This window comes from Sander lucioperca, chromosome 15, assembly GCF_008315115.2.
Source record: "Sander lucioperca isolate FBNREF2018 chromosome 15, SLUC_FBN_1.2, whole genome shotgun sequence".
NCBI lineage: Eukaryota > Metazoa > Chordata > Actinopteri > Perciformes > Percidae > Sander > Sander lucioperca.
In genome coordinates, this window is record NC_050187.1 from 18,622,281 (window position 1) to 18,634,543 (window position 12,263).

At 38.7% G+C, this 12,263-nt stretch overlaps 3 protein-coding genes across 4 annotated transcripts; 1 reads left to right on the forward strand and 2 right to left on the reverse strand.

The window, feature by feature from the left end:
* Window positions 1-215: 215 nt before the first annotated feature.
* Window positions 216-5,845, reverse strand: echs1 (enoyl CoA hydratase, short chain, 1, mitochondrial). The gene is made up of 9 exons (XM_031304216.1): window positions 5,778-5,845; window positions 4,803-5,014; window positions 3,197-3,394; window positions 2,991-3,118; window positions 2,106-2,205; window positions 1,900-2,004; window positions 990-1,109; window positions 824-891; window positions 216-660 (listed from the first exon to the last, which is right to left on the reverse strand). Exons 1-9 carry the CDS (start codon window positions 5,828-5,830, stop codon window positions 595-597), a joined length of 1,050 nt encoding a protein of 349 aa, XP_031160076.1. The 5' UTR covers window positions 5,831-5,845; the 3' UTR covers window positions 216-594.
* sprn (shadow of prion protein) lies at window positions 5,690-8,448 on the forward strand. The gene is made up of 2 exons (XM_031304241.2): window positions 5,690-5,922; window positions 6,686-8,448. Exon 2 carries the CDS (start codon window positions 6,686-6,688, stop codon window positions 7,157-7,159), a length of 474 nt encoding a protein of 157 aa, XP_031160101.1. The 5' UTR covers window positions 5,690-5,922; the 3' UTR covers window positions 7,160-8,448.
* Window positions 8,449-8,502: 54 nt separating this feature from the next.
* On the reverse strand, window positions 8,503-11,789 carry mtg1 (mitochondrial ribosome-associated GTPase 1). 2 transcript variants are annotated; one of them, XM_031304237.2, is made up of 11 exons: window positions 11,499-11,752; window positions 11,291-11,355; window positions 10,603-10,707; window positions 10,424-10,510; window positions 10,252-10,308; window positions 9,837-9,927; window positions 9,687-9,748; window positions 9,395-9,491; window positions 9,190-9,271; window positions 8,977-9,089; window positions 8,503-8,762 (listed from the first exon to the last, which is right to left on the reverse strand). In XM_031304237.2, exons 2-11 carry the CDS (start codon window positions 11,342-11,344, stop codon window positions 8,665-8,667), a joined length of 846 nt encoding a protein of 281 aa, XP_031160097.1. In that variant the 5' UTR covers window positions 11,345-11,355; window positions 11,499-11,752; the 3' UTR covers window positions 8,503-8,664. The 2 variants fall into 2 exon arrangements, with proteins under 2 accessions (XP_031160097.1, XP_031160087.1); XM_031304227.2 differs by having other exon boundaries at window positions 8,507-8,762; window positions 11,519-11,789.
* Window positions 11,790-12,263: the final 474 nt, after the last annotated feature.

The window sequence follows — 12,263 nt, forward strand, 5'->3', positions numbered from 1 at the left end:
GAGATGTGAGTTTCAGATTTGTAGCTGACCCTCTTTACTGAATTCTATATTTCAAAGAGCCGTTCAAAAAAATCAGCCTTTGAAACCAGGATATTTCTGAGTTACAAGGTTAATTACATGCAATCCTTCTGTATTATCTAATATAAGTAATGTGTGGTAAGAAACATCCCAATGTATTTAACAGTGTTAATAAATACAGCAGATACATCTTCCCATTTCCGTTCATGTCTCAGTACTGAAAAGCACTCTAGATATTTATTTGTAAAATGTACAGAGAAATAAGTTCCCTACAAAATGCAGAGAAATGTGATAGTGAACATTAAAAAGCAAAGTCAGTACAAGTCATCAAGAGTGATTCCTCCTATGACACATTGGCAGTTATCAAAGAGTACAAACACCACTGCACTCCAAACCTCAGCAGGTAGAGCTTCACTGTGATAAGACACTCTTGTGCAATCACACAGTACCAAATCCTTTAAACATCTTCTGTGTTTCACTACAATCAGGATTTTTGCATCATTCAACTTATTGCAGATGAGGAAATTACTCGCTGATATCAGGAACTTCCTGGCCGAGCGCTTGGTCTGCTCTTTTTTAACTGTCCTGGAAACTGGCCTTCCTCTTCTCCACAAAAGCTGTCATGCCTTCTTTCTGATCACCCTGCAGGAATACACACACACACACACACACACACACACACACACACACACACACACACACACACACACACACACACACACACACACACACACACACAATAACTGGACTGTCAAAATTAGAGCCAACCCCCCTTACTTGCTCTCAGATGGGCTTTTCTACTCACTGTAGCAAAGGTAGCGTGGAATAAGCGCTTCTCAAAATGATTACCCTCAGCCAAAGTCATTTCAAAAGCTGCAATCACAAGAAGGAACAAATCAGACACAATTTAAATTTATTCCATTTAGGAGGTTTAAGGATATTCAAAAATAGTAGAAAACTACTTTACATACCTGCGTTAACAGCCTCTTTAGCCATAGCAGAGACCAGTTTGGAGTTGGCAGCAATTTTCTCGCCACATTTAACAGCTTCAGACACCAACTGGTCCACCGGATAAACTTTACTCACCAAACCTAGGAAACAAGAATAGCTACTGAATCAAGTGTAACAAAAATATGAAGAGATGTCAGTTAATTAGGTACACTGGTATAATCTAATGTAAGAAGCGCATATCCCATCTTAAGTCAAGTGCATGTAAAAAGTTTAGCATCTCTGCTACCCAGTGGTGGAACATGTGTTCAGATCCTTTACTTGAGTAAATACTCTGTTACAAGTAGAAGTACTTCACACAAAATCCTAAAAGTATGGTAGTATTATCAGCTTCAAGATTAACTTAATATATCAAAAGTGAAAAATGTCCCCTATTATTATACATTACATTATTAGATTGTTATTGATGTTCCAGTGTTTAAGGAACTGTTGTATGTGGTCTATGTGGAGTTTGGTTGAACTACTTTATATACAGACAGGCAGTTTAGTCCAGTGGCTCCCAACATAGTCACAAGAGAAATCTGAGGGGTCATGAGGGTTTTTTCTCTTATCTTAGTTTGGATCATTATACCCCTTTGGACCTACAATCAATTATTTAAATGAAGCCATCTGAGAAGTTCACAGCGGAAATGTCTATTTGGTGGAACTGCTAACAACTCCGACATCTGAAATCTGGCCGTGAGTAGACACAAGAGGTCACACGGCTATCATCTTTAACAATGCATATTTTCTAAGATTATCATATATGTTTTATGTAGAATCTTAATCTGCATAGTAACTAGTAATTACACCAGTCAAATAAACGCAGTGGAATAAAAAGTGCTAACTTATTTGCAGCACTTGAGTAAATGTGCGTTCCAACACTGCTGTTACCTGATTGCTTGGCGTCTTGCGCATTAATTCTGTCTCCTGTAAGTACCATCTCCATAGCCAGGGATTTGCCCACCGCACGGGTCAGTCGCTGGGTGCCACCCGCCCCTGCAGGTAGACAGATGTCATGAACGCCGAAAGCAAGAATCTGGTAACCTTTGTATAAGGTAGATAGTATTAGATACTAATGAGTACTAATGAGTCTTTACCAGGAATGGTCCCCAACAGGATCTCTGGTTGGCCGAACTGCGCCTTCTCTCCGGCGTAGATTATGTCACACATCATCGCCAGCTCACAGCCCCCACCCAGCTGAAACAGCAGTATGTACAGTATGAAATACAGAAACCATTGTACAGCGACTAGTCTCACTCTTCGTTTCATATCCCATTTACATTTGGTGCACCCTGCACTGACAAATACTGGATAAACAGTGTTAAAAGCTACACTATATGGTCACAAGTGTGTGTGGACACCCCTGTCTTTTTGGTCTAGAGCTGTTTTCATGGTTTGGGTAGGCATTCAGTCAGGGTAATGAAGGTGTACCAATGTGGCCAAAACTAGAAGTTGTTAAATCATATCTAGGCATTATGCAGATAAATGATGCTTTATGAAAAAATAAAGTGTAGGAGATAAAAGAAAAAAAGATGAGAGAGACAGAAGAGAGATGAAATGGGGGAACTAGAAGAACATGTTAAATATTAAAAGTTTAAAGGAAAGAAATGACACACATGATAAGACATGTGAAGAGTCAATAGGGGGAAGACAACCTGGCCGGTGACCTTTGAGCAGAAATAGTGCACAGTGGAAAAGTTCATTTATTATCGTATTATACATTTGTGCACCTACTAATTTGCTAAATTACTCTCATTTTGAGACCGAGTTCAGTTTTATTTTTGTTTTGATTTGTTTCTGGAACATCTGGTGGGTGTTTTCTTTCTTCTTCTTACTCCTTTCCATATTTGGTTTTTTGCTTTGAAAGTTTTTTATTGTCATTTAAATGTAATGTTTGCATATTGTTTTCTTTATTTGTTGGAAATCCCACCACCTCTCCTCAGTGAAAAAATGAATAAATAAAGTTAAAAATAGACACTCACAGCAAATCCATTGACAGCTGCAATTACAGGCTTCTTTGATTGGGACACTCTGTTCCAGTGAGCCAGGAAGTCTGTCCTGTAACACTCCTGGAAAGTCTTATTCTGCATCTCTTTAATGTCCGCTCCCGCTGAAAAACACAAAAGTTGAGCTCACTACTGATATATCATTGTAAACAAACCCAGAAAAACACACTCAGTTCCCTCACCAGCAAAGGCTCTGTCGCTGCCGGTGATTACAATAGCTCCGACTTCGCCGTCAGCTTCAAAGACATCCAGGGCTTGCCTCAACTCCCTCATCAGCCCTTCACACAAAGCGTTGAGCGCTTTGGGCCGGTTCAACTGGATGAAACCCACATCACTCTTCTCACCTCGCTTTTCCACCAAAATATACTCATACTGACCACCTGCATGAAGAGAGAACCAACACTGATGGTCAGTTAAGACTTCTGTGCGTTCAGTATCAAGGGTTTCTGCAGGATTCCCAACGTTAGATTTTTATACCCGTTTCACTGTTAATGCTGGCCAAAGTATGAAACAGTGATGGAAAACCAGTAGGGACGACACGGCCTAAAGTGACTTATTATTACATCACTTTTTTCCAGTACTCCCAACCGTATAACAATAATGCAACATAGGGCTGGGCAATATATCAATATTATATCGATATCAAGATATGAGACTAGATATCATCTTAGATTTTGAAAATCATAATATCGGGATATGGCATAAGGGTTGTCTTTTTCTGGTTTTAAAGGCTGCATTACAGTAAATGAATGTAATTTTCTTGACTTACCAGACTGTTCTAGCTGTTTTATTATTTGCCTTTACCCACTTTGTCACTATATCCACATTATTGATGATTATTTATCTAAAATCTAATTAAAAATTGTCAAGCCTACAATATCATCGCAATATCGACATTGAGGTATTTGGTGAGGAATATCGTGATATCTGATTTTCTCCATATCGCCCAGCTCTAATGCAACACATGACCATTAAAAAGTGTAATGTAATAAAAACTTTATTATTACAGACCCTATTATCATCTCCTCCATTCATGACATCCACAAAAGGCTACTGCTTTTATTTTTTCCTCTATGTACTGTACTGCACTGTACAGAAAGTCTCTCTTATCTTTCAGAAGCTGTAAATCACTGCAAAATCACCTTGATTGCTGTCACATCTGTGGAGCAGCTCCGTGATTTGTCTCTGGTCTGAAATCATCACTGCTGTCTGATGTAACTCTTTGTTTTATAATGACATTTTTCATTTATTATCATTACTTTCTATTATACATGTGTCTAATCTGGGAAGTTATAGAAATAACACCTGTAAATTCCATTTTAGGCGTTTACGCGTTAAGGCTCAGTTAAGTCATGGGTCATGTTAAGAATGATGATCTTGGCAATTAAAGTGTGTTTGAAAAATGTCTCATGTACCGGTGATACATTTGACTTAATGTACTACACTTTTCTTTTCTACTTTTTTTATTTATTTTCTATATTTTTCTCTGTATATGCACCTCTGGTGTTGACTATTTGTATATGTACATACTGGCGATGTACCTATGTTCTTTACTAAATAAAAAAAAAAAAATGATGATCTTTCATTAAAGCCACTCAGACGTTTTGCGGTGCAAATAACAGAAACAGATGAATTAAAGAACAAACTGTTAGCAAAGCTAGCAGCCTCATGCGTTGCACATTCAGTGACGCAGGTTTCTTGACATTGTGGCAGCCGCAGGGCCACTTGTTCATGCTGCACAAAGCCAAAATAAACAGGATAGGAGAGAACAGGTTTTAAAACACACACCTGAGCTGTAGAGGCGGCACGCAGACAGAACAGCCGGCGCTGCTCTGGGGGACTTCAGGAGCGAAGCAGCACTTCTGCAGAGGAAAGCCATGACAGCGACGACGACAGCAACTGTTGTTGTCAATGTCGCCGGCAGCTCTTTCCGCTCGCGTCTTCTTCTTTGTTGGTGTTTTTCATGAAGTAAACGAACTCGAGTTACCGCCACCTTTTGTCTGCGGTGGGCAGAGCAGGGTGTTAAGCTTCTATCTTATTGTTCAATTCTCCCACTTTTAATTAAATCAAATGTGCTTTATTCATATAGAAGAATGATCTGTATTGTCATTAGGTACTATGACATTTCGCATGATGTATATTTGTCTAATACATCCTGGTAAAATTGACAAAACATCTCAATAGCGTTTATGTTAGAATATCGCGTAAAGTGTTATTTATATCATACACATTTCAGTTTTTTTTTTACAAGAAAAAAATAAAAACATTTTAAAAGCTTAAAATACACATATTTTGTAAAATATGCGTTGACCACGAAATCTCAATGCAAAAATGTTATACGAAGAGATCATAACTACACTGAGTTATTTATTATGTGCATTATGTAGGTTTTGTGATCTGTCTGTTGTTTTGTTGATGTTGTCATGTTTTTACTGTTGGATTTAAATTGTGCCCTGCCTAGGGACTGCAGATGTAAATTAGCCTAAGGCATACTCTGGTACAATGCATCAAATGGCAACATTTATGTTAAAAATTGTACAAGGTCCCTAACAAATGAAATGAATAAATACATAAAATGTTCAACAACAGCTCCCTTTTCAATCTCCGAGAGACACCAAACACAACACCCCTAGCAACATTGCATCAACAAGTTAACCTGATTGTCGTATACATAAAGCAGATGGATAATTTAATCAGTCAGCACATTTAAAAAAAACTAGCTCTTATTCCAAAATAAGATTCCTAATAAGAAGCTTGTTTTACCTAGTTTTCCAGATTTGCGTGACCGCGCTGCGCGTTCTCGCAATCATCTGCATGAACGAGCCTGCATCGTCCGTAACAATCCCTTTTCATCTTTCCTCGGGTGCTAAAACATAAGGAAGGATAAAAGAAAAAACACGGAAATAAGGTAGGCACCAAACATGACGATGTACTGGTTAACATGGACGTGAGTGTATATGCATACAATGCATTTCTTTTTTTAATGGTGGTGCGATTCCTCCAGGCTACAGTAGCGTACAGGCTAATTTATGAGAACACAGTGAGATGAACATCATGCATGCATGCATGCATTTGTAAAACGTTTTTTTGTTATCTTCGTATGTATAATATTGAAAACATGTTGTACATTTATAGTTAATGGCCCAGTTACCTACTAGAACTCAATAATGCTTTTTTAAATGATGGCCTATTACTAACAAACATGCCATCTTTTGCATTCTTTTATGATCATCAATAGACAATGTTATTTCACGTACTGTATATGAACAGCAATGTTGTCTAGTGAGCATTTTTATTTTTAAACTGACCTACTGTGAAGAGGGGCAGTCTGCAACACAGAAATGTCTTTAGAAAGACAACACTGAACACTGCAAGGACATCTCACATTTGTTGATCAGTTGTGTAATCTGAGTTCTTCAATGCTGTTAGTGTATTATGTCACACCAGATTAGGGTAATGCATTTTATACAGAATTGATTAGTGAGCATTGGCTGCAGCTTTTTGCTGAAATGTTCTACCAACCAAAATCAAAAGAGAATTCTTTGTTTTACAGCTACATACTCTGGGTCATATGGGTCATTTCTCAATTTCACACTTTAAAGGTGCAGCGTAACCACCACAAGTAGGTCTAAATGTGCTTCTTTGCTCCATTATGTATTCTACCTGCACAGATGTCAGGAATGAACCAGGTAGTAGCAACATGCTGGACCTGCCTCCTGCTATCTGCTTTCCTGTGTGAGCCGGTGCTATCCAAGGGTGGTCGTGGAGGGTCCCGGGGCTCCTCTCGAGGCTCCCACTCCCGCAGCTCCACAGCAGGGAGTTACCGGGGAGGAGGCGCCTATGGTGGGACTCGCTCTCGCGTCAGGGTGGCAGGGCGGTCGTCCGCAGTGAGGGTGGCAAGTGCAGCAGCAGCAGGGGCAGCAGTAGCAGTAGCGTTAACAGCGGATAAATGGTACGCCTCTGCCTACCGCCGCAGCAAAGCCGACAACTCAGAAGAAGAACTGGATTACTACAACAGGACCAATTACTTTGATGCACAAATGTCAGGCTCAACTCAAAATGGATCATCTCTCTCCCAACTGGTTTCTATTATTATTGCAACATTTTCCCCAAAATATGGACTTTTACTGGACAGTATACTGTAGATACAGCTTTTTTTTCTGATTCAGTCTAAGACTGAGCTTCTGTCCTGGACCTGAATATAATGTGCAGGACTGGCGGGAACCTGCAGTGGGAAGACAAGTTAGAGGTGCAACACAGTGGTAGAAGGACACAGAAATTACAAAAAACATCACTGTACTGTATGTTTTTAGACATATAATCATCTATACCAACGGATAAATACACATTATCAACACAGTATTCAATGTGATATTTCACCTCGCCTTTGTCAAATCTGTCAGTGTGTGTGACAGAAACTGAGGCCGAACACAAGAATAATAATTAGCTTCCTTCCCTAAAGCTTGATTCCTAGATCTAACTGTGAAAATGTTTTATCAGGAAAATCAATAACCTTCATAAAGTATTATCAAATTGCAGACTGCCAATTTTAATAGTACTGTCAAACGTAATTGTATCTTGAAAATCTAATAATATGCACAAAAAGTGCAAAGTGAATGACCAGCATCACTGCTCTGTAAATCATTTGTTAGCAGACTTGGGTCTAAATATAAAGCCTGAACCTGCAGGAGTTTATGTATAACACTGAAGTCATTCCATAAAGTTTCTAAAGAGTCAAAGCATCAAGTTGGCACCAGCATTAGACTGTCCCTGAAATTAAACTGCCACGTGTAATTTTTTAAATATTCTTAAATTGGACTTTTTAACCTCAACCAACATGCTTTTTTTTAACTCCATTCTTTCTGCAAAACTTAATTTCAAGACTGAATTCAAAGATCTATTTATGGAGCTAGTCAAGTCAATTATATTTTTATAGCCCAATATCACAAATTGCAAATTCGCCACAGGGGGCTTTACAATCCATACAACATAGGACAGCCTCTGTCCTTTTCAAACATAGTCATACAGCAGTCACTGGTGTGGCCATAAAGATGATTATCTACAATAAGACAAGGCAAATGACAATATTGTGCGTTGGGAGAGCTAAACAGATTTTCCACAATCATCTTGAATTTCTGTGCAATTCATACCCTTTTATAACTGAAATTGAGCTATTTCATTTCTCAGACCTGCGTACGAACTACATCATGGCTGAGAGGGACACTAGAAAACAAACTGCTGCTCTCACTGTTATTTATGTCTTTGATGGTCTGTCTATCATCCCACAAAAGCTTTTTACCTGCAGTAGACACTCAGGAGTAACAGACTGTTCCATATGAATAAGTGCAGTCTATGATATGATACAACACTTATGTACATAATAAATGAAGAGGTTAACACTGTCTTTATGCTAATAAATATCCTGTTTACACCATATCAGATATCTGCCTCGTGTATTCTAAAAGCAAAGCTGAGAAAATTCTGTACCTGAATCAAATTAAATTCTTTTATTTGCAAAGGATACAGCGCTTAGGTACATCATCCATAAACAAAACAGACTGCATCATGTCCCCAAAATGTCTTCCAGGTTGAGGGCAAATTGGTAAATCCAAGAAACAGTCTCTGGTTGTCTTCATTATAATGGCTCAAGTCAGTCCAGCATTACTTGTCCCAGCTCTCCTTTCCTGAAGGCTCTTATGAAATCGTAAGCTGCTGCTGTGTAGTTTGGGACAGTGATGGTGATGTTCCCTGAGGAAGACGAGGAACAAACATTTTCTTCATAGGACTATCTTTAAGACGTTAATATGATAGTGAGTATGATAGTGATCACATGTGAAACTGTTGGCAAGAATAGGCATATTTCAAAATGTCGTACTATTCCTTTAACTCAATTAAACTACGAGGTAGATCGTGAATAATACTGTGTGTAGCAGGAGTTTCTATAGAATTAGCGCTTTCTTACCCACTCCAGTAATGGCTTTGACCCGTTGCGTCTTTCCAAGTTTTACAGCAATGCGTTTGAGGACATGCTGGATGTCATCGCTCGGCTCTTGGAGGTCGTATTTCTCCACATAACTGCGCACACGCACACGCACACGCACACACACAAAACTATCTCAGTAATGTGAAGCAAAAGGAATACAATGACCATATTTTAAAGTTCAGTCAATCATACCTGAACTTTCCAAGCCTGTTCAGAGAATAGAGTAAGTAGTCAGCTATAATGTCTTCACCCACTAAATGGTCCAGAATAGTTCCTGGAGAAGTAAAGAAAAATATCAAAATATTTGTTTAGCACATTTGAAAATGTGACAGCAATTCCACTGAATACAGTACATTGTTATGTTGGGAAAAACTAATAATAATCCTGTTCTGCTCACCACATAAAGCCAGCTTCATCCCCGTTTCAACACTCTCAATCTTAGGAGGCAAGACTCCAGGTGTGTCTAACAGATGCATTATGGGTCGCTCACACACCTGAGAACAAAGACAGCTACAAATACTGTGCAGATGGGCACACAATGAACCCATGAACGAACACAGACAACCCTCCCTTCCACACACACACACACACACACACACACACACACACACACACCACACACACACACACACACACACACACACACACACACACACACACACACACACACACACACACGCGACACCCACCTGAATTTTAGTCAGGACCGCTTTAGTTATACCTGGCTCCCCACCTACTCGTGATGCACGACCTGGAAATTTGTGTATATAATATTTATTACTGAGAAGTTGATCATACTGAATCAATGTCCAACAACTATCATACTTTATTATACAAACCTTTTTTCAAGTTTGTTCTTCTCAATGAGTTAATAAGAGATGACTTCCCCACATTAGGCACTCCAATCACCATCAGGCAATAATTTGTATTCTGAAAATTTTACATGACAAGGTTAGAGCATGGCCAACATATTTGCCTCCAATACCTTAAAATGTGAATAGTGAGAAAAATATAATGAACCTAAAAGTGGAAATAAATGGGACCAAGTGGATTCAGCTCCACCGAGGCAATAGAAAATACACTTTAGAGTCACAATAAAACAGCATTTTAGTAAGCATTAATTAATAGCTCTGTGAGTGTTATCTTTGTAATTGTGTGGTATTTTTAAGATACAGTATGTCTCGGATATATCTCGTGTAGGTTATTGCAAATATGTTTGTATTGGTGTATATGTTGGGTGATAGGTAAGCATACCTCATCTCTGTTAAAGCGTGGCTGGCTCTCAATAATTTCCACCACCAGTGGCACTAACTACAGAAAAAACAGGAATCATTTGCACATTAATGCTCATACTTTTTTTAATTTCATATCAGCTGAGGACAAACTGCAAACAGTCAAATGTTTAGTATCCAGTGATGACCTTTACCTTTTTGATGTTGTCATCTCTCTGCTTTAAACAGTCTGTGAAGAGAACATTCCTCACCCCGTTTTTTTCTAGCTTCTTCAGGATTCTCTGCAGGGCAAATGTAAAGACATAATTTTGTGTTAGTGATTTTGAACAGCTGATGACATGAGTCTGCGAAAAATAGCAGCAATAATTTTGACCTGCTTGTTGGACAGATCAGAAAGGTCCATCTTGTTGAGAATTAGCAGGTGGGGTCGGACATCTAGAGTCTCCTGAAACGCAGGGTTTCTTCCAGAAAAGGGGATGTCCTTAACGTTAAAGAAAATCAAACGGTTCTCATTTTACCTCTGCAGTAATAAGAGGTAAAATGCTAGGATATTTTAAATGAAGTAAAAAAAAAAAAAAGATAATCTAATGATCCTGTCCCTCCTATGGCTTCTGATCTACAAGTGTTTTTCTTTAGGTTGTACCAAGGTCAGGATTTAATCACAAATGTGAATGTTTCTCTGATGCCAGGGCTACTATCCTCTATAAAGCTTCTGTGAAGATTCTGGCACCAATAACAGTTACAGCTTTTAAAACTTTTAGAAATGTGCTTTAAAGTGGCTCTTTTGTCATGTTAAAGTCTTAGTTCAGAGTACCTCACATGATCTAATCCTGCTTTTATTATTTTTGTTGTGATTCTCTCAATTGTATTAGTTGTGGTTAGATATTATTATTAAAACAGCAGGTAATCTTGTGGTACTACCAGCAGATAAATAATACTAATGATATGATCACATAACCAGTATTAATTTACATCTGTTATAAAAAAAAAAAAGAAAAGAAAAAAAAATGGCACTCAGCGCTGCTATATTCTGACGTTAATGCAGTGAAGAAAAAGGATATTCTGGCATCATGGATTTCTATGACGCAGTCCACGCTCTTCAGGCTGGCTCTCATCTGCTTGAGTCCTGCAAACGGTCAGGTGAAACTACTATTACAGCGATTATGTGACCAGTAACGTATATTACATACAAGACTGCTTGCTTTACACACGGGACAAACGTTGATGTTCCAATTGCATACATTTGACATAACTTAACTTAGACTTAACTTTTTAAGCAAAGCTGTTACCTTTAGCCATGTGTCCGGGGAACCAATGAGCCACTTCCCGTGCACCAAAGTCAAAAACGGTCCTGAACTTGCCGACATTACGGAGTACGTGGTACAGTTTCATGGCTGCTGTTCATCTAAGTATGACTACGCCTGGATTGCGTTTGTATTAACGAAAGGCTTATTTTGACCGGCTAGCTACAAAGCATCTTGCTGTACTGGACCATACGTAATGGACATGTTGATGATGTGCTTCACTGTTTACATGCCGACTCGAAACAACTTTGTTTCCATGTTTGTTCCGGTATAGGCCTTGTTCTTCTTTTATGTCTATACGCCAATGGGCGCGTTACTACCCTCCGCAGGATAAAAACAATTCATTACTTACTATCCCTTGAATCGTGCAGGAACCTTTGTAATCAGTTGGTGGCTGGTCTTCACCATTTATTGGCAGATGCCTACCAACGTCAATGTGCATGTACTTTGCTTAGTGTCTCTTTCTGCAGAATATTTTTGGAATACTGATTTTCTGTTTAACAATGATCCCATGACCCAGATGTTATTCAGTCTGGTGTGTCCCAACCATTAATAACATACACTCCATGGTCCCAACATCTTGTTCTGTTCTTGATGATAGATGTTAGTTTTTAAAATCTAACATCAATGTGGTGTATTTTGTGTTTGCTTTACATTTTTAATACCTTTTTAGATAACATTACATTTTTGGTAAGTTTGTGTCAGTGAGGTCTCACTGGGTAGCTTTAGC